The sequence below is a fragment of the Alligator mississippiensis genome, chromosome 1 (assembly GCF_030867095.1).
Source record: "Alligator mississippiensis isolate rAllMis1 chromosome 1, rAllMis1, whole genome shotgun sequence".
Classification (NCBI taxonomy): Eukaryota; Metazoa; Chordata; order Crocodylia; family Alligatoridae; genus Alligator; species Alligator mississippiensis.
Genome location: NC_081824.1, coordinates 343874090 through 343896337, shown reverse-complemented (window position 1 = coordinate 343896337; position 22248 = coordinate 343874090). Strand labels below are relative to the sequence as shown.

Here is a 22248-nt window from a genome sequence, read left to right as displayed (position 1 = left end):
CTGGGGTAGACTGTCTGAACTCTGGATTAGTCATCCCAGTAGGTTCGCTTAAAAGTCTTCATCCAATTTCCTCTCTCTGAGAACACTACCTGCTCATACCACACTCAGACAAATTCACTAGAGGCTGTATTGTTCCTTGCTTCTGGGACAACTGTAATACAGCAATGGGTCTTTGTTCAGCTCAAAGCACAGGGAAAGCTCAGTCATAATGTTATAGCCCCTTCTTTTCTTTTAGGTTTAAAAACTTGACCTTTCTTTACTTCTAATCTCAAATGGCCATTAAATGCACTTCTTTTCAGTTTTTTAAATTAAAAATTGACTCTTTTGGTCCCAGACTACTTTTATACATTTCTTAATTTCCATTTGAAAAAAATGTTAAAGAAGAAATTGGCATAATTCCTTCATCAGTGGCTCATATTAAGAATTGATCAATTATTCTACAGTTGACATGATATATATTGTCATCAATAGTTGGTAAGAGCCTTATACTGTCCTTCATCAATGTGCACAGTATCTATTTAACTTAATGGGGGCTACAACATGTGAATCAAGAGCAATATATAGCCTGTAGCCAGAGTCTTGACTTAGACCTCCAGCCATGCAACATATTAAAATAATAAATATTTTCATTAACTACAAAATCCTCTGTGGTTCTCCACTTTAGCCATCGTTACTAATAATTCAGATTCCTCCCCAAGCTTAATCATTGAAAATTAAATCTATATATTCTCTTCCTTTTAAAAAATGTGTTTTTTTAACCACTACTATTATGGATGCTGAATGGAAAGATGGAGAGTAAAATGAAATATTTTGTATTAACATAACTTTAATAGCAGCTGCAGCCATACTGTTTTCTACTGTGATCCTATCAAAGTTTATGAGCTACAGTACAGGACTGGACTATGATGTGCTGCTGTTTGCATGAGAGTTCATTCACAACCCACCCTATGTTGTCTGTAGTAAATGAAGAGTCCTGTGGGAACTAAAGCATCTAATAATGTAATAAAAGATGGCATAAGAATGTAGAATACCCAGAGGGGCAGAGTTAAGGTTATAAGGTAGATCCTTACCCAGCAACTTTCATCCTAAAAAATATCAAAGTACACTGTAAACTCAAACAAATATGGAACTGTATACAGACATTATTTTTAGTCAGCACTGAAATAACAGCTGCCATTGTGATGGAACATGGCCATTATTTAAAGCAATATTGTCAGTTTAAAAATAAATATATGTGGGATGAAACTAGTCGGTAAGCAAATATATTTATTTATGGATTATACTTGTTAATAGAACTAAATAACAGACTACATGACTATTTCAAGCAAAGTTATTGGGTTCAATAACCAGGGTTATTGGGAATAAAAAGGACACATTTTTCCACTCCATTACACTATCCCTTTTACCAATGCAACAAAACAGATGTGTGTGAAAGTCAATCCAGAATCTTAAAACACACCGTACTGGCATCTGTACACTTAACCTATTCCATGTATAGAAAAATTTTTGATTCTACACCTTCCACTTCTTCAAGACTTCCATGCCTTTTTGTTCTTGGGAATGCACAAGTGTCTTATGAATCTTGCTTCTGCCAATGTAAATTGGACTCAGTTACCCAGGGGAAACTGGGTGAAATGTAATGGGCTGTGATATATAGGCAGTCTGACTACATAATCTAATGGTCCCCTCTGGCCTCAAACTCTATAAATCTATGGAAGTGATTAACAATACCTAAAACTCCTTTGAACTCAAGTTTGCATATACCGAATTAAAGTGAAGCATCATATTTAAATTCAAATATAAATTTGCTTTTTATAATATATTCAAATTGTTACTTCAGAGTCCCTTGTACAAGTTAAATACAACCTAAAGATCTGAGGGTCAGTTTCTGCAGCACTTACTCCTGTTAAGGAGCACTTACTCGTCTGCCTATTATCTCTGAACTCACCTTGAACAACTGGTGTGAGTAAGGCAGTGATTCTCAGCCATGGTACTGCCAGATCCTTTGAAGGGTGCCATGAGTTGTGAGGAGATAAGTAGATAAGCCAGGCTTAGACCTGTCCCTGCATGCATGATCCCTCACTCCTACGGTGCAACCCCTGTGTAAGCACTGTAAAATATAAACTAGTTTTTGCAGTTGGGTGCTACACAATTCACTAAAGTTTTGGAGGGGTGCTTTGAATTTGAGGGGTGCCTCAAGTCTAAAAAAAGGTTGAACACTACTGGAGTAGCAGGTACCAAGCACAAAAAAATCAAGACAATAATTAGAGCTTTTCCCCCCTTTTCAACAGATTATGTATCAGAAGTGTTCAGATGAAATGTGTAAATCCCATTCCACTGCACACATCCCAACCAAATTGCTGGAACTGTCACATTCATATAAGTTCATGGAGTTGGCTAAGAACATGCTGCAGCCCTGAACAGCATGCATGATGCACCTGATATAGTCCTCTTGGGCAAGGTACCTCCCTATTAGATGGCCACATACTCTGTGACCAGTATCATTTACTGTACTGTTCTACATACCTGTCATGAAAATAGATAGGTGCATCTGAGTTGGTGCATAGTGTCATTGTTTCTATCTGAATTGTAAACACAAAGCTGTTTGTAAAGTTTGCTTTCATGCAGTGGGTCCTCAGTGTATCTTTATTTTTACTGAAAGACTGAATTGTCTACTTACTCTTAGAAGTCTTATGCTGGTATAACAAAACTTTTGTAGTGGAGGGGAGAATCAGGCCCTGAGTCATTTAAAACCTATTGTTCCAATTCATGCAAGCTTATGCTATACCATGTACAAACAATTCTTGTATATACACCTTACAGTGCCTTCAGGGCTCCTCTTTCTTTTTGTTCTTTGGAACTGCAGTGCTAAGGTCTTATGTTATGACTGTCACTTCTGCCTATGTAAATGTTTCAAAGTTTTATGTTAAAAAGGTACAATGGAGATATTTTTAAATAGTATATTAAATAAGAATACAATATTTCTCACCTGTCCCTTATTTTATTTTGCATTAAAATTCTCTTTATTCTACCTTTGACTGCTGCTATGTCACATTAAAGACTGAGATTCTGAAAAGCTGGAGATGTCAAGTTTCAATGTAATGTTCAGCTTTTTTGTAACATGCATTCTTTATGTAAAACATTTGAATTATATACTTCCTTACACTGTCTACTCTTCAAAAAAAACCTGTGTCTGATTGGACTTCTTTGCAGTCAGTGAATAGTTTTTAATTGAAAAAAGGGCACACTGAGGACTGAAAGTAGTGACTAAAAGGATCATTTTTTACAAGAAAATGTATACAATGAATAGGATTATGATTCACATAGATATTCAACACTGGAGAGTAGCAAGCAAATTGTTATTTACATAAAGTTATGCTGTTGATAAAAAAAAAAAAGTCGGCTGTCTTTCCCCAGAGGAGTTTAGAATCCTGTTTAGACATAACAGAGCGAGGGATTACAAAAGAGATGGTCGATTATGGGAAGGATCAAGGTTGCAACAGCTAGTGTTCAAGAGATTCTTTATGCATTTATCTTAGCTGAAAAGCCATGCAACATAATCTGGGATAGTTTATCATATATTAAAATGATCATATATAGGGAACACATTTAGGAAAGAGGGCATGACAGTAGGCTGATGTTGAAGAGAGTAAGGGTTTGAATGAAGTGAGGTTACATAACACGCTGGATCTAGTCATAGTCACTAGCCAGAGAGAAAGCACAGATTTGCATGTTCTAAAAGGAAAGCAGTGATGCCATGACCTTGATGGCAGAGCACAAAGAGAAGCAGGGATGCTGAGGAACAGAAAGGACACTGTGGAGGTAAGGATGAAGAGTCTGAATTTGACACACAAGGACTTTGAAAAATACTGCTGGGACTTGAGTAAAGAAGAGGTAGTGTTTGCCAGCTGGGGGCATGGTGGCAGAGTAGTTAAGGGGTCCTGCTCCAGGACCAGGTGGGAATCCAAGCTCTACTCTGGACTTATGACAAATATTACTTCCCTGCTATGAATGGGTTTTGCTCATGCAGGCTAGAGACTCTAAAGCAGCTGGATGTGATGCTAGCCACATCATTCCCTTGTTTGCTGTTCCATTGTGTGCCACTGGCTACAGAAACTGGTGTACCTTACCCATGCTAGCTAAATGGGCCATTAGGTTCAGGAGAACCTTTGACTTTATCATTTAAACACAGTAGCTGACATTAGTGGAAATACTTCTGCTGCACCCTGCTGTGAGAAGAGAATCATAGCCATAATACTGGGAAACAATGGAACACAGGAGAATAACATACATGGAATAAATATAAAAAGTAGCATGAGTTAAAATAATACACCTTAAAAACAAAAACAAATTTCTTACATTGCTAATATCTTGGACTGTTATTGGACATTTTATTCACTTTGTGCTGTTTGTCTTTCCTGTTTACTTTTTGCATTGCTCTCTGCTTGGATGATGAAAATCATCTACACAATTTCACTTTCAAGTTCTCATGAATTTGCATACTGCTGACATATCTATTATTGTTTGCTAGCATAAAAAGGTACATAACCTGTCATAGAAATGTATGGGATCAATTCTGCAACTGATTTAAAGCCATCTTGCTCCCTTGATTTGGCTCAGGCATTTGTTGTGATAGCACAGGACAAAGTGTTAGTACCTCTTATCCCACAAACCTTTTTGGGAATTTGTCCCTTGACAAGCAGCCAGGATGTCTGAACACTTGCATTTTGCCCTACATGAAAACATTTTCTGTTCGTAGCCAAGGATAACTTAATTCTCTGCTGTCTTGCTTTCTGTTCAGCAGTGTTTTTAACCCACCTTACTCACCCATTTAAACACAAGGTGTAAATGATAACACAAGGCATTAGACAGCAAAATACCAAGCTGAGCTTTGGGCTGTAAAGCCTAAATTTAAATTAAAAGCAACATGACTCAGGCAGTGGCTGAAGAGAGGAAAGATGAGCATGAAAGATGATCAGTTGCACAGAGCCTTGTATAGACCACTGGAATTACAAAGGTGTTTTCAACTTTATTCATGTATGGGACTTGGTTGTCAGGTGTGCCAAACCCATGCTTCAGCACAGATGGAAGGGAGGAGTGCTGCTATGATGAGCTTATGTGTCTCTGTGCAGAAGCAACTGTGGAGCTGAGTTGGTCTCCAGCACAAATTAGACAGCTTGGGAGGCTACTCCATCTCGTTCTGGTTAGTTTAAACTCCAAGTCTCTCCATCCTAAAACACTTCCTTCGTGCTTCAGTGGGTCCCTGCTATGAGAGGAGAGTGAGGATAGTGGGCTAGTATCAAGTCAGCCATGATTAACTAAATTAATAGTCCCCTAATGTTGGGGAGAATTTTTATCTTCTCCTTTAGTGGGCAGCATGGGTTAGCTTCAGTTTGCATGGTTCCTGCTGCATCAAGTCATCAGAGTATAGTTGAGCAGGCCCATGGTTTTCAAAATGATAAAAGCTACAATCCCGGGTGTTTCTGACTATTTGCCCAGGGTAAGTCTGTGCAGCAGGCAAAGGTGAGGCTTGAAATGATGTATATCTACACAAGCTAGCTACCTCAGGCACTTATTACATTGTAAGCTTTAGTTCCAGAGAGCCCAGTGCAAGCGGCTAAACCCACCTGGGAGCCTGGGTAATTATTTTGGCAACAAATCCATGCTGCTGATACTATATGTTAACAGTATGCAAGCTCATTAGTTAAAAAGTAGCTTGGTTGTGTTTATATGGGATAGAATTTCACTTTTGACTGTAGTGCAGGTATATCCTTGGTAGATATGGAGGTCCACCCAGGACCAGTGACTCTCAAGGGAAGAGAGGAAGAGTATAAACTATCTGATTACAGTCTGAACAACCGTATGCCACCCATTGAAAACCTCCTTCATTGAAGTTTTCAAGAAGAAGCTGGAGGAGGTGGTTTAGGGAGGGTGAATCCTGCATTTGTGGAGGTGGATGGCCTTTGAAGACCCTTCCAACTCTAGGAGTCCATGACCACAAATCAGCAGAAATTGTCTCATGACTCATTCCCCATCATGCAGACCATCTCTCCCATTGATTATCATATGGCATCTCTGTGGCAGCTTGTCTATATGGAACAAATAATTTTTATAAACTTGTGGATGTGCTTTAGCCTCTGTGCATGTCTGTGATTTCATAGCTAGAATTTGGAAAAGTCAGCATCCTGGGAGTAACCCGCTCTTACAGACTGATTATTTGAGGAACCTATTCAGATAAGGTCATTCATTTATTTGGTAGTAAACACTAATGTTTGTTGGTGTAATAAAAACCTATTTCACTGGGTTTTAAGGGCTTGTACGCTTAAGGTTTTCTTTTCAGCCACCAGTGGCAGGCCACCAACAAGGTCCATAGAGACAGCACATTGTAGTCCAGTCTAAGCAGAAGGAAAGTGTGTTGATGCCAGACTGTGGTTTATATTAGATACATCAGAGTTTGTGTTGGTGGCTGGTTACCAGTGGCTGAAATCCAGTTGTAGAGGCAGCCTCCATGACACCACATTTCTGCTAGCCTCCGATTTGGAAGGCCAAACGTGACCTAAGACCAACTTTTGGAGCAAGATAAACAAGGCCAAATTGCTTTGAAAAAGAAAACAGCCAGTTTCCTAGCTCCCAGGTCCTAACATTGGATACGGAGGGGCTGTTATCTGGGCTGAGTCTGCATGTGAGGGAAGTGTAGGTTAGATAGTAGGAAAAAACTCTCTCACCAGGAGGGCAGTAAAGCACTGCAACAGGTTACCCAGAGAGGTGGTGGAAGCTCCATCCTTGGAGGTTTTTAAGGCTGGAGGGAAGACAAAGCCCTGGCTGGGATGATCTAGTTGGGGACATGCTGCTTTGGGGGGTTGGACTGGACACCTCCTGAGGCCCCTTGTAGCCCCCATTCTCTGCATGGTTCCCGGGGCAGGATTTGTGTTCAGAGGCGCAGGGAACCTACAGCTCTGAGGGGCTGCGGCGGGCGGGTGGGTGCAGGGGGTACCTCAGCATGGGCTCACAGTCAGGGTGGCCATCACATATGTCATTCTGGTTTTCTGCTGCTCTGTCCTCTATTGCTACAAAACCCGACGCCTTTATGCCCTCTAAAAACAGCGGGCATAAAGGCATTGGGTTTCTTATCAATAGAGGACAACCAGACTGCCCTCTATGACAGCCACCCTACTTGCAGCCCATGTGGCCAGGTGGCTCCTGCTCTTCCTCTCTACATTTGTCAGCCTGAGGTGGTGGTTGGGGTGAAGGGGGGCGGGGGGGTTGCCCAGCCCTCTTCCAAGCTGGTGGGGAGCAAGTGGGAGCCGGCTGGATGAGGGGGGCTGCCGGATCCGGCTCAGGAGAAAACAAAAAGGGCTGAGGCGGTGGCAGGCAGCCGGGGCTGAAATTTGGCCTGGCTGGGGCTGGGGCTGAGGCAGAGGCAGGGCCAGGAGCCGCCGTGGGGGTGTGCGGCGGAGCGGAGTGAGTCACACACGCAGCTCGCAAGGAGGAAGGAGCGAGCGCGGCGGCGGGCGGCAGCTGCCGGCTGCGAGCGCGGAGAGGGCGGGCTCCCGCCTCTGTCCCCCAGCGGCTCGGCTCGCCTCGGCTCGGCTCGGCGCGGCCGGGATGCAGCTCGGGCGCCCGGCGGCGGCTCGGCGGCGCTGACACCATGGACAGCTTCGACTTGGCGCTGCTGCAGGACTGGGACCTGGACTCGCTGTGGTGAGCGCCGCGCCCCTCGCGGGCAGCGCCCCGGCCGCCCCCTTCCTTCCCCCTCTGCGCCTGCCCTTGACCTCCGCGCTGCAGCCGCTGCCCCGCGTGGCCGCGCCGCCCGGGTTGGATGGGCAGGGACGCGGCTTCTAGAAATGTCACGGGCGGCTGGGGCTGGGGCTGGGCCGGGGTGGGGGGGAGCCTCCTCGCAGCGCCGCGGAGCCGGGGCCGCCCCGGGACGCTGCGATTCCCCCCGGGGCCCCGCAGCGGGGTGTCACTGGGGCCCCTCCGCAGCGGGTGTTGCGCGGGGCCGCGGACCCGCGCGCTGCGGTGTAGAGCGCTGCAACCTGGAGCGCTGCATTCCAGAGCGGGATCCTTCCGGCCGGACGGTCCCATTGCCCACCCCCCCATCCCGCCGCCTCGCTCTGCTGCAACTTGCGCTCCGTGCCCTAGAGCCCTGTTCAGCCCCCGAGGCTCTGGGCCGGGGGCTTTCTCTCTTCTTTTTTGCCTGCAGTCGGGGTCCTCGGCGTTTGTGGCCCCGATCCCTCCCTCCACCGCTGTCTCTCAGTCTTCAAGGGCTGCCGCTTATCCGAGCCGCGGCAGGTGGAACAAAACAGCTTGGAGGAGCCAGTGCCTTAGCGAGCTTCCTCCTACCAAAGCCCTGGTACTGATGATGATGATGAACAGCCTGCCCTGCATCTCCTTAGCTCCTTTAAAGGCAGGCGTGGAGAATATCCCAGTTCAGCTGCCGTTTCTATGGGAAGTGCATCTCAGACAATGCGTTCCTGCCCCAGAAAAGTTTTTTTTTTCGTTTGTTTTTTTTGGGTGGGTGGGGTGTTAATCACAGCCCTGGTGCCCAGGCCCAGAGCAACTGTAGTGTCTGCCTGTCGGTGATAGATACTGTAGCCCCCCCCCCCCCGCTTTATCTGTGGCTGGTGAGGGTGGTAGGTCTGTGTTGTGTCAGGGCTGACTGTAGTCTTCTGTAGAGTTCAGATTATCAAGTGTATGGGATGGTTTGGATAGGGCTGATCCTGCCTCAGGTTGGACTAGTGGTTCTCAACCATTTTTGTACCAGGACCCATTTGGAAACATCAATGGCCAGTCCTGACCCATTGTCCCTCAGTCACTCCTGACCTACTGCCCCCACTCCCAGGCCCAGCCAGCAAGGGAAAAGCCATGGCTTCCCATGTTTTTTTCCTTTAAAGGAGAATCCATTTTTAAAGTTTGTTCATGACCCTTCCATATATTCTTGCAACCCACTTATGGATCATGACCCACAGGTTGAAGAATGCTGGACTAGATGACCTCTGGAGGTCCCTTCCAGCCCTACTTCTCTAAGATTCCTAATGTTTTATTTAGATCCAAGCCATGACCACGCTCATTTCAAGTCTGCAGCCCCAGCTAAATCTTTTGAAATTGAAATCCACACAATTTTCTGTTTAACAAGAGCAGGAAATATATATCATTGATCTGTTCTGCATGGTTGTGCCTTGTTGGTCAGATTCAGAAAACCTTGCTTTTTAGGGCAAATGTGGAGATGTTAGCCCATCTGGTAGGCTGGCTACTTTATTTAGTAGTTAAAGCATTGCTAAAGGTATGAATATGATGTTGGAAACACTGCTAGAACAATGTGCAATTATTGATCTACTTTCATAGCCTTTTTAGCATATTTTGGAGCTACTCAGAAAGTCGTGTTAGAAGTAATGATGATATATTAATGCAAAAATACATTTTTAATTTCCCCAACAAAGAACACTATTTAAAAATGACTATCCATTTATGTAATAAGATTTAAAAAAATAGTTTGCATATGTATTTATTAAATATACCAGAATGGCTTCAAATGAAATGTTGTAAACCATTGGGCAGTAATGGGCATGCATTCCTTACTCAAATTAGCCTTTCTGAACTCTTTGGCAGCATTGGATTAAAAACAGAATTGAAAGCTGAGCCTTCCAAGACAAATTCTCACATATGATAATCAGAATTCAATAGCAGAACAGCAGTTTCCTAAGCATTATCATTTTATGTTTACATTTTTTCAAAAGAAAGTGGAGACACATGTCTCTGAATGGCCTTGGCATGGTGAGTCTTAGCTTGTGTGTTGGAAGTTTATCACAGAAAGCAGCTCTTTTAACAAATATTTCAGAGTAATCAATTGAAGAGTCAAAACAGCAGTAACTGATATCATATACTGGAAACTTGTTTAATGAACATTATTTAAATGACAATTACTCCACTGGGTAAGCCAGCAACGACAGGCAAAGAAGCCTGGGCTTGTTTAGGAACTCAGAGAGAGAGAGAGAGAGAGAGAGAGAGAGAGAGTGATGTGCACGCACACAGGTGCGTGTGTGTTGTTATCATGTGGATCTTTCTCCGTGTTGCCGTCTCCTTTCTTGTGAATTAGAAATCTACATAGAAATCTACAGTAGTGGTTCCCAATCTGTATTACAGGTACCACCAGTGGTATGCATTAACAGATTTATTATAATTACTTCATATGACAAAAATATTTTGGTGGTACTTAAGGTTGAACTGAAAAAAATGCTGGTGGTACTTAAGGTTGTATTTATTATTTTAAATTGATGGTGCATAATCTGTCAGAGTTTGGGAACCCCTGCTCTACAGGAATCCTAGCTTGGGGCATGTGCTTTACTAACCAAAATAAACCTTGTAGATCTATTTGAGGCCTAAAAGACTTGACAATACCCTTTTAAAGGAACAAAAAAAGAAGACAGTATTGTACCCCTTATATAGAAAGTACTTTCAAGGCATAGGGCAATACTTAACAGACTTAATTTTCCATGCAGAAAGAATAATTTTTGTTTTTTATTTTTTTGATTGGCAATTTTTACATTTAACTAATGACAGAAAAGATACCTTTTGGAGCATTCAATGACTGTTTTGCTTAAAAAGGAAATAAGTAAATATTAACTTGCTGCCCTCAAGTGCACATGTGCATGCAGGCTCTCTCGCTGTCTCTGCTAAATTAAGTGCACATGTGCTCGCTTGCTCTCTCTCTCCCCCCCATAATTTAACATGTTCTTGGAACCTGCAAATGATATAAAAAAGGATGTCCAAATGAACTGTAGCCTGATAATCAATTTTTACTGAAGGTTGTGTAACTATTGTATTGAATGTATTGATTTTAATGAATGTACTCTCCAAATGATACAGAATGCATTTTTACTTTGTTCATGCTGTAGCTTGCAAAATGTAATATAATATTTATACCATATCATAGGCCAGAAGCCATCATAAGAGAATATTTCACTAGTGAATTGGAAACTACAGACTGTTACATAAGCTCATTATATACTAAATTGCAGCTTCTACCAGGTTGCATCCATTGCCATGATGCCAATTATATCTTTTTTTTAAGAGTGAGTAACTAATATACTTCAAATGGGAAAGCTAAGTAAGACGCAGAATTGATCAAATAATCAAATTTGTGGCATAAATAAAAGTACTTATGATATTTTTGTTGGGAAATTTTAGGAAGACCTGTGTCACTCTACTACTGGGGAATACTGATGCAGTTCCCTGAAATATCCAGCAGTAACAGCTTTACGTCACAACCCTATATCATGTATTCTCTTTCTATCTCAGTTCATTTTTATTTAATATATAGCTTTATGTCTACAAACTCAAGGGGCCAGGTTCTCTACTGTCTTTTAGCTTATGTGTTCCTTCACAGTCTGAAAATGTAGCTATTCCAATTTGGTCATGGTTTACATGGACTTTGCATTGGAATAAACATTTTCACAAGGTGCAAGGTAGCAGAATATTAGGTTAAATTATTTAAGTTGAAGTGCCAGGCCTGGTGTTATAGTAACAAATCAGGGTACTTAAGCATGTGCCTAACTTTCCTTACTTTTAATAAAGTGTCTTCTTGAAGGTCATTTACTACAGGGATTACTCACATAGTAAGGCACATGCTGAAGCTGAATCTGGATCTAAATATTTACAAAATGTGAATATGTTGCATTTATTAAATAAAATTATCAGGATTGCTAATGCATTTACTTACTCTGTTGTATCATTCAAGTAGATCATGTGTATGGCTGTTCAAGCATGATGCATTTGTTAGTCCACCACTTGTTAATATGATGTTTAGTTGAAAGCAGCAAAGTGCATAATCAGTTTGCATGGTGCTGGACTTGATTCTTTTGGATGCTTTGGATTATCCTCAATTCTGCAGTGGTTGAGCATTGTAAAAAATGTATAGTTGCATACTTTCCAAGTTCAGATCAATATCAAATGCCACAGTGTAAGGTGGCTCAGTGTGTTATACAGACCATGTATTGAATTACTAGCTCATTTGCTATCTTTGGGTCTGTTCCTGTTCCATTTGAAGTCAATGAGAGTTTTGTTTGGAAGTTGCTCTTAACAAAAAGTGGGTAGGCATCCAGCAGTTTTATAAATGAACCTTTTGTAACATCCTGATCCCAGGCTTTCCAGGTTTTAGTCACTAAATGTTATATTTGTGCAAATCGGATCCTTTTAATGTTATAGACTAGAGAAGACTTTGGAAAGTTAACTACAAATAGTACCCCAGTTAATACAAAATATTAATATTATCTAAAAGCAAACAACTTGAACTGAATTTTTCTCTGTGGTCATTCCACCCATGGAAACTATTCCTTGGATAGGACTGGTACCACAGTCTACCTATATAGGTAAACAGATACATTAACAACACTAGCACTTAACACCTACCTAAAATAAAACATCTCACAGTAGCTGTCAATGCCATACACAATTCAGATCCTTCCTGTGTCTTGGACATTGCCTTTCTTTTTTTCTTATTTCCATTTCCACCAGCAAGAAATACTTGTCTTGTTTTTTTCTTCTCCCAGTTCCATCTTTGTCCATTTCCATTTCTATTCTGCTCAGTTCTCAGTCCTAGCTTATCAAGCTAGCACCCTCTCCATCTTGAAATCCCATCTAAAAATTTATTCCTTCTTTGTTGATTATAAATTGTGAGCAAACAATAACAAGAATAATAACTGTAACCTGTACCTTTCTCTGGGTTTTGCAGTGTGTTCTTTCTTCTGAATGTCTGTCTTTTAGAAGATTGTAAGCTTGTTGTTGTTCAATGTGCACATTTTTAAAAACAGCACCAAACACATTGTATGTACTAAGCATAATAAAAAATAATAAGGAAAGAGAGCTTCTGATACTGAAAATGCTTAACAAACACCAACCATAAAATATGTCTTAAAGTACATCTATGAGGTCATGTGCATCCTCATTTGCAGGATGTAATGTGCCTGTTTGTCAGCTAGCTTAAATGAGGATAGCTCCACTCTCTTTAGTGCAGCTCTGCCAATTTATACCAATTGAAGATCTGGCCCATTATCTCGCGTTTGTGGGGATCTTGGTCAACTCCATTTTTAAAGGAATAAATATTGCATTTTCCATGCCTACTTTGTTTTTTAGCTTGATAAATGATACTTGGAGAAAGTGGTGCAGTATGTTTTCCCCATGCTGTGGGCAATTCACTGTGGACAATTTCATGATTTAAGCCCAGGGGCTTGTTGCATAATGATAACAACTCTTCAAGCTTTTCTGCTCACTATCCAACTTGGACTTATGTGGCTGTGGATACCTTTCCTGTGAGAAGTTTAGGGGGTACCTAACAGAAAGCTCACTAGATGGTCAGGAAAGGATTTAGGGGAGGGACAGTGAAAGGCACACTTGGCAAGCTCACTATAAATGATTAGTCTATGTGGAGTATCAGATTAGTGAAAAATAGCAGAAGAGAGGAATGGGCCGTGAAGGAAGAAAATGCAGAAAAGAAGCCAGCACTGTTGTAGTTCACTACTTATCCACTATATGTAAGAAATGACTTAATATCCACTCCACGAGACGCTCACTTGAAGGAGAATGTTTAGTTACAAAGTATTTCATATTCAGCAAAATTGACATTACAGAACATTTTTGTTGCCTCAGTTTTCTGAACTGTAAATTCCATCTCTGATCACTTTTAATGTACTGCAAAATATGGATAAAGAGAATCACAAGAATTATTCACCGCATGTGCATGTACTCAGAGATAAATAGGCAGCTCATTATATCTTCATTAGCAGCATGGTTACTAAAATAATTGTGATAGAAATGAAGATAACCTGGTTTCTAGTGTCTGATTTTGGAAACCCTCATAAATGCAAGTTCATAGATGCAGGTTTACCAAAGTGAACTGTTTGAGGTACATCCACACAAAACTTTCAGTGTGTGAAGCAGAGAAAATTTCCATTTTGAGAGCTAGTTAAATAGAGGTGTTTCAAAAATAAATGGCAAAATAGTTTCCCATTCTTTATGTCTGCATAAATTACACAGCAGCAGGGAATGTTGAAGATGGCATTGTCGAACGCTCCCATTGTTTACAACTACGTAGAGAAGTGATGTGGTCCAGTAAATGGTCATTATACACAAAATGGTTTTATTTCACCATTACCATTAGTTTCTGAAACACCCTTGTATATAGTATGCTTTTCTCGAGTTGGAATTTTTTGGCTTATTTGTGAAAAATTGAAAGGTGAAAATGTTCAGCTGAGAACTTTTAGCTTTGAACCAAAAACTTCTATTCAGCAGTGCAGATGTGGTGTCTCATGGGAGTTTTATTCCAGGTACCTCATATATTTTTCTTCTTAGTGGGTTGGCTTTCCCATGTGGACAGTATCTCCCAAGATGCACTAATTTCTCCTTTTGCTGAGCTACTGTGGTGCATTATAGTAGTTCCTGGCCATGGCACCTCATAAGATCTGCAGTTCTTTTGGTGGCTCATGCCAAAGAATGGGAGCATGCGGCAGTAGTGTACTATGGGTTGGTGACCAGACACTAGTCCTGGGGGCTAAGAGGGGGTGCCAGAACAGCAGCCAATGCCACCAGCCTTGTCGCTGCTTCCACCCAAGGTACAGACCCTCCTTTTTTTGCCTCTACAATGCAGCAAAACAATTACGACTTCCAGGGGCAACCCAGTGATCAAATAGAAATTCCTTGGTTTGGTGGGGGCAAACACTTCCTCATTGTTAAGAGTTCTGTTTAACATAAAAAGTTGAAAATTTCTGCTGAAGGAAAATACTTCTTATGGACATTTTTGTTTTGTTGTAAACAGCTTTTCCATTAAAGTTTCCACAGAAAATGATCACTCAGGCCCGTACAGAGCAATCTGGGCAGAGTCCTATTTCACTTTATGCATTCAAATGGCAGCTATCCAGCCATATAACTGACATTTCTGGCACTGACAGACAATTTGCAATTCTATTCCACATGCTGTGGTTAGTGGGTGACTGCTCTAACAACCACTAAGCTATTTTGGCTAAAATATGGAAGGGGTCTCCTCCTCCTCCTGGTTTTTGCCCCAGGCCAGAATTTTGGGACTTCTGCATAGGTATGCATTTACAAAGTCACATGCCTGCCTGGTCAGAGCACAGTCTAGTGTGCATGCTCAGTAGCCACAGGAATGCTTACATGTCCACACTGCATGTGGAGCAGGATCACAAACTGTGTGTAAATGGCAAAAGTGGCAGTTATGCATCTGAGTAAGTGCCATTTGGTCTTGTAAAATGAAATAGGAGTCTGACCTTTGTTTTTGTGTTATTACTAAGAAGGCAACAAATCCACTGCTCTGTCTGTTGAAGTCAGTAACAAAATACCAATTAAGTTTACTGGTGCACGAGAAGGTCTCCAGAGAGGGGAAAAAATGACATTTCTAGGTTAGTAATTGACATATTTTTCTTAATTGGAGAATCCATGTTTATCTATAAATATTTTAAAAAAGAAAGTACAGGATACATTCATCTATTAAATTTTGTGCTTACTCCTTCAGATGTCAACTTTTTTGTTAACTTACATGAAAAGGTAGTACATGCTTGAAAATAAAATTGATTATATTTTGTTCTTTTAGAAAAATTGTAAGTTACACACAGGTTCCCAAAGGGCTGGACATTCGAACATGTGTGTTTCTGGGGGACTAGGACAGTAGAAATGCAATTTAAACTTATCCCAAGAGATCCTTTTTATGTTTTCTGGCTTTTAAAAAATAAATTAGTTCCAAGGTAGCAGTAGGTGGTCTCAGAACTGAGGAAGGATTTCAACTGCAGCATAAGGGACAAGGGAGAAGGCTTTTTTTCATTTTTAAAAATAACAGTGGTCAGGGCAAGTGATTACCTCTCAACTGTAAAAGTATAAATTAAAAACAAGTGGGCTGGATCTGAGAAAACCACTTGATATTTTGTGGAAATCTAATGCTTCTCAATGCTATTCCTTAGTGTCCTGGTCAATGGAACTGTCACTAATTGTTGACCGTTAAATTAGTGAATGAGATTAGATACAGCTAGACTGCCTGGTTCACAAGTGCCGGTGCTGGGTAAGGAGGGGATCTTTTTCACTGAGTTTGTTTGGATCACTTTGTTCTGTGACCTCCCGATTTGGTTCATATCACTCATGTCATATTAAATATAACTGTGAGAGATTGGTGCACATGAGACACGATAGGCAATGCATTGCCAAGATGAATAATTTAGATAACGAGATTATATACAATATTATTTATACTTGGGGACTAAGAATACTACAAATGGATAGAAAAGAGTACAAAGTGCCATCATCTCTTAAGTATGCATTTGTTAATCCTCAAATCACAAAGCCATCTCAATAATGATAATCTTGCCAGTTCACATCCTTTTTCTATCCTTTTGTTCTTGGGAGAAGTTGTTGAGAAATTTTTGGTAAAACAATTTTGCTTTACACAGATCTGGCATATTTCTTGGATCCTTTTTACATGGGTTTAAACTAAACTGCTATGCTCAGGTTTCATCAGACAATGCCTACTTCCTGGTGTTGGATTGAGACAATGCTTATTCTTCTAGACCTGTCAGTTACCTTTCAAACTGTTGACCACAGAGTTTAGGCATCATGGCTTTAGACCTAGCAGAGGGTGATCTAGTTTGAATGGCTCCATTTTCCTTTGTCTGAGAGACCCTGACTTTTTCTGTCTGACACGTGTGTGAGGTATTGCATAGTCAGTAAATATATGAAGTTGCTGGTGAGGGGGTAGCAAAGGATTTTTGACCGCAGTGCCATCAACATGCTGCTGATACTCAGCTATGTCTTGCATGAAATGTTAGTGAAATGTTTTTTCTGCTTTTTTTTTAACTAAATCTGGGGGGTGGTGGAAGCATCATCCAGAAAAGATAAGCGATGCTTGTTGGCAGGAAAAATATGTGGAGGAGACAATGATGTTAATAGATGTCTCTTTGATAAAAGGTGGTTTCCTTCCTGTGAAGCAATCCACACACGGTCTTGTTAGGCCACCATCTGCTTTTAGATGATAAAATAGCAACATAGCCAAATGTGTGTGGTTTGTTGTTGTTTTCTCATTTATGTTTAGTGAGAGAGAAGCCTTTCCTCTGATACAGGGGCCTTAAGTAGCTCTTTCCACCTTGACTTGGCTAATGTTACAGTGTGCTCTGTTTGTGATATTCTGCAAAGTCTGTTTAAGAAATTCTCTAGAGCAAGATTTGGCTGTCCACTTACTTAGTGGTGTTCCTTGTGCATATGACACTTAGGGTACGTAGTCTATGTTAGCTTCCGGCTCATTTTTGGATACAATCAGGGCAGGCATTTTGACATCTATAAAACTCTCTATGATCTGTGCCTGAGTTATCATAGAGATGCCTTCTTCATGTGCTTTGTTCCATGAGTTAAAAGACTTCTGTGGCACTAAAGCCAATGATACTAAGTTTTAAATGGGTTGGGGCTCCAGGCATATTATTTTCAGTGATGTGTATTCAACTCTGAAACTCACTTTGCTTGTTCTGTGAATGAAGCATAACCTTCAGGTCATGCTGCGGGGCTCATCTGTTTACAAGGGCTTTTGCCCATGGCAGTGAGATAGGGACAGGTGCAGGGTTTTTTGTTTTATGTTTCTCTGAAGAGCTCAAGTTGTTTAGCTGATACTGAGTCAATTCAGCTAACTGTCAACTCCACAATTGTTTTCTTAATTTTAAATATTATATACGTGCTTTGAGATTTTGAAAAACATATATTCTAAAGTGTGTAAGCCTGTCAAAGTAAAATTTGAGTTGGAGAAATTCAGACAAGAAGTTTAATAGTTTAAGCTCATCTGCCCTTGGTTGCTTTCATGTAACTCAGTTCTCCTGGTACTGGGTTCAATATACAAAAATCAGTGCTTGCTACTTTCTTCTTTAATTCAAGTTTATATTGAAACAGCCAACAGGGTAACAATAAGAAATATAAGAATATTGTTTTGAAAGGAACCTTGAAGAATCATTGAATCCAGTCTCCTGCTATTGTGGGCAATCAAATGATAAAATCCCTTTCATGAACTGATCAGGTGCTATCTTAAAAGTAATTAGAAGACAGTTTGTGATCCAAACTGTTCTGAAATTTAGAAACTTTTTTCTGATTTCCAGCCTAAATTTGCCCATAGCCATTTCATGTTCATTTGTTCTTGTCCAGCAATGGCCTTTGGCTTAAATAGTATTTTTTTTTCCCTTGGTACTTATTCTAAGGCTGCAAACATGTTGCCATTGTGCCACCATAAAAATGTTTATGATTGCACAAAGTGAAAGCAAATAGACATGCCCTTTGTGATGCCATATATGCCCAAATTTGTGGCTGTGACAAAAGGTAGTATTGATTTGTACCGCTATTTTGTGGCAGACATTTGTTTTTGTTCAGGTGGGAGAATGCAACCAACCCCTGCAGCAAATTTCTGGGGCATGCAGGATTGAGCCCCTGAGGCCCTAGGACTGCCTGCCTGGGTTTCCATGTTTACAGAGGTGCACCCCGCATCAGAATCACCAGGCACGTCTCTGCAAGCAGAGGACCCAGGGCTTCCCCACTTACAGAGGCACACCTCAAGGCTCTGAGTTCAGGGGCTCTGCAAATAGGGTAGTCCTGGGACTTCCCTGTTTGCAGAAGTATGCCGTGAGTGTTATTCTGCAGGACTGGGACAACGGGCAATGTCTGTTTTGTTCAATGAAACAGATCAGCTGTGCCAGCATGCATTCCATCACAGCTGATACATCTGGTGATGTCTGTCTATAGCAGGCTTGTCCAACATACGGCCCGCGGGCTGCCATGCAGCCCGCCAAGCCATTTTCTGTGGCCTGTGGTGCTGCGACGGGAAATGAAAGTAAATGCTGTTTACTTTCGTTCCCACCCCTTGTCTCTCCCCTAGCCCCTCAGCAGCTTCCTAATGGCTGCTGAAGGGCTGGGGAAGGGACAAGGTTCCCACATGCACTGCATCAGCTTGACGTTGCCAACGTGGTGTGTGGGGGAAGAGGAGTAGCCAGCAGCAAAAGCGCAGGCCATCGGTGTGGCGCGGGGTGGTCCTGGGCAAAGCTTGCACTGGCCAGCACCGTGGGCGGTGAGTGGAGCCTTCCTGGGCACACGTGGGGCGAGGGGAGCGGGCACGAAACCCCCCCAGACCCTCCCCGGTCAACTTTCCCCATGTTAAATCACCGCTTGCACCTGACTCAGTCCCTCGGGGCTGTGGCTGAGAAGGAGACATCCTGGGGCCCCCGCGCCTGCCCCGCTCCATGCGCACCTGTGTGGTTCATCTTCCTAGCAGTGGGTGGAGAAGTTGCAGCTGGGGGTTGCCTGGGCGCTGCCCCGTGCCCGGCTCGCAGGTCCCTGTGTGAGTGCACAGCACTGGCCTGGGCTTGCTGCGCCACCTCTGCTTCCACTGCCTTCTCCCTCCCCGGCAGAGGAATCCTCTTTTTTTTTCTTTTTTTTTTGCTGGCTCCAGGCTGGTTCCTTTAAGCCCCGCGCTGGAAGCGGGCCACACTGCATCGGCGGGGAAGGGGCGGCGCGGTGCAGTGCGGTCCGGTGTGGGGATAAGCACGCGAGAAACGTGTGAAACATGGCTGCCCGGCTATCAGAATCCCTGGGCGGGATTCTGAGGAGCCCGCACAGGGGTGCCACATCCGTGCATGCACTTGTGAGGAGGAAGCACAAGGTCACACTCGCGCCTTCCTCCTCCTCCTCCTCCATGGGAACTGGGGGCAAGGAGGGAGGCGGGCTGCGTGCGCATGGCCGTGCGTGAAGACTGGGCTCCTCATCCCCGATGGAGCCGGGCAGTGTCCTGAGGCGCTGCTTCTCCTCCTCCTCCTCCTCCCTCTCGCTGCTGGAGGCCAACAGCCGGTTGCTCCTCCATGGCTTCCTCTACCTGGTGCTGTATGCCCAGGTGTCCCAGGGCAAGCCTGCATTATGCTTCTTTCATTCATTGAGAAGTGAGTAGAAGCGAAAGTGTTTATTTTAGTCAAGTGTTTGGTATTATTTCATTGTTGCTTTTATATTGTTTTTATTTTGGATTTTAAACCACATTTCCAGACCCATTTCATTGTCACTTCCTGCAACTTCATTGGTGTCAAAGGTCACGTGACATCACTTCCTAATTTGATACCACTTCCTGTGAGGTCTTTGAATATGGCTCACTGGTCCACTGGGTGATAAAAAGTTTGTGATCCGGCCCCACATTCAAAAAGGTTGGACACTCCTGGTTTATAGCCTGAGTTAAATACAGAGAGGACAATTATATCCCTTTTCAGACTTTGTTTTCCTAGGTCAGATAAGTGTATGCCTTGTAGAACATGTCTGCATAGCATCCCTGGTATGGTCTGGGACTAATGCTCTCAAGTACACTCCACCTACCTGCTCCTGTTCGCATGAGCCACACCCAGACATATGGTGAGGCTGCTCCAGAGATGACTCCCTGACTGAGCATGCTGGGAGTGTGAGCTGGAGTGACTTGGTAGGGACTATTTGAGATCATCCCCGCACTGGATATGCCAGGGATATGGTGTAGATATGCTCTCAGTCTTTCCTTGTTTGACAAGCTGTTTGGATGATCCAGGGATGGAAAAGCCAGTCTCTGTACACTTTCCAGTTTTAATTCCTCTTTCTTGAGGATGGGTGATCAGTACTGTAAACAGTACTCCAGATGAGGCTGAACCAGGACTCAGTACAATGGTGTTACTATTTCTCTACTTCTACTGAAAGTACCTCCCCTTCTATATCCTAGGATGGCATTTGCCTTTTTCATGGCTGCATCACATAGATGGCTTATAGTCTTCCTGTGACTGATAGCACACATGTCTGTCTCTTTTTCAGTTGTTTCTAAATGATGAGTTCCCAGCTTAATGGAATTTAAATCTGATATCAGGCTAGCGTAAAATATAAACTAGATAGGTGAAAATGCAATCACATTTCTGAGTTCTTACAAGGATATAAGTAGCAATATTTTGAACTAATTACAGCTGATGTAAAGTACATTTAAGGAAACCCATTAGAAGCGAATTAGAACTAGAACAGATTAGCTGTTCTTTAATGGCCTTGACTGTAGATCTTTTGATGCTTTGGAAGCTTTTTCTAACTCCCATTGCTCAGTTATTTTGCCTAAATGACTGAAAAACTGTTTCTGCTTCTACAATGTGGTGAAAATAGAGTGTTATTTTCAGTTAAATACAGTGATCATTTTTAAAGATAAAACCTATGCAATATTCTATATAATATTTGCAGTTGAGATTTAAGGCATGAGTTTAGTGCTCATGGTAACTGCATAATAGAAAGAAGAATCTCTAATATGCTTCCTTGGAGCTATTAATTATTTACTTTCTTGAAATACCAATCATAGATACTTCTGCATGACTTCCTTCCTCACAGCCATTCTACTTTTTTGCCCGTATCTTTCTTTTAATGTGCTATGAAAGTGTTTACATTCATTATCACTGAAAAAAGGAATAAGTCATTTAGACTAGTGGTGCATAATCTTTTGGTCTGGCAGACCAAATGAGTGATGTGGGGCTGGTCTGGATCCATTGTGGGGTCAGCACCAGGGCTAGGGACAGAAGTTACACATAAGCCGGTTTAAGGGATCAGAAACTGGTTTCAACCTGTAACAGAGTATAAGTTCAGTGCACATATACTAGTTTCAAAATGGCCAAAGCTGGTTTAAGATAAACCTGGTTGAATGTTGTATCAGACTTAACTGATTTGGGTCAAACTGGTTTATGGAACTTCTGTCCCAGACTCCTTTCTGGTTTCAGTAAAACCAGTGTCCTCCAGCCTCCCAGCATGCTCAGTAGCCCTGGTCTGGGCTGTGCTCTCTGGTCCAGAGAGCAGGACTGGCTCCAACCCTCTGCTCTCTAGGGGCAGGGATGTAGCCGGACATGTCCCGGTATCGTCCCCTTAAAGGCAAAGTGGGCAGGGAGGGGGTTAATTCTTCCCTCTTTCCCTTCCGTGCAACTGCAGCCGGGGTCTGCCTGTCTGTGGGCAAGCGGTGGAGGTGACGGCTGGGGCTGGTAGCCCTGGCTGCGGTGCCTGGGGACAGAAGGGACAGAGGGAAGAATTAACTCCCTCCCTGCCCCCTTCGCCTTAATGGGGCCATTCTGGGATGGCATCTGGCCACACTTCCACTGCTGGAGCAGCAAGGGGATGGGGAGGGGCAGCAGCCTCTGTCAGGGTGGCCACAAGGGGGTTTATTCCCCCCCTCCCTTCCCTGTCCCACTCACAGGGACCACAGCC

At 42.5% G+C, this 22248-nt stretch overlaps 1 protein-coding gene across 2 annotated transcripts in view; it reads left to right on the top strand.

Moving 5' to 3' along the window:
* The first annotated feature begins 7572 nt into the window (after positions 1-7572).
* The window catches only part of LOC132247763 (AF4/FMR2 family member 3-like), a 125279-nt gene continuing 110603 nt past the window's right edge, over positions 7573-22248 (top strand). The window contains exon 1 of one of the 2 annotated variants that reach the window (XM_059720991.1): positions 7573-7701. In XM_059720991.1, coding sequence (XP_059576974.1) covers positions 7649-7701 — 53 coding nt within the window. In that variant the 5' untranslated portion in view covers positions 7573-7648. The remainder of the gene's footprint in view (positions 7702-22248) is intronic. The other variant, XM_059720992.1, reaches the window with a different exon arrangement.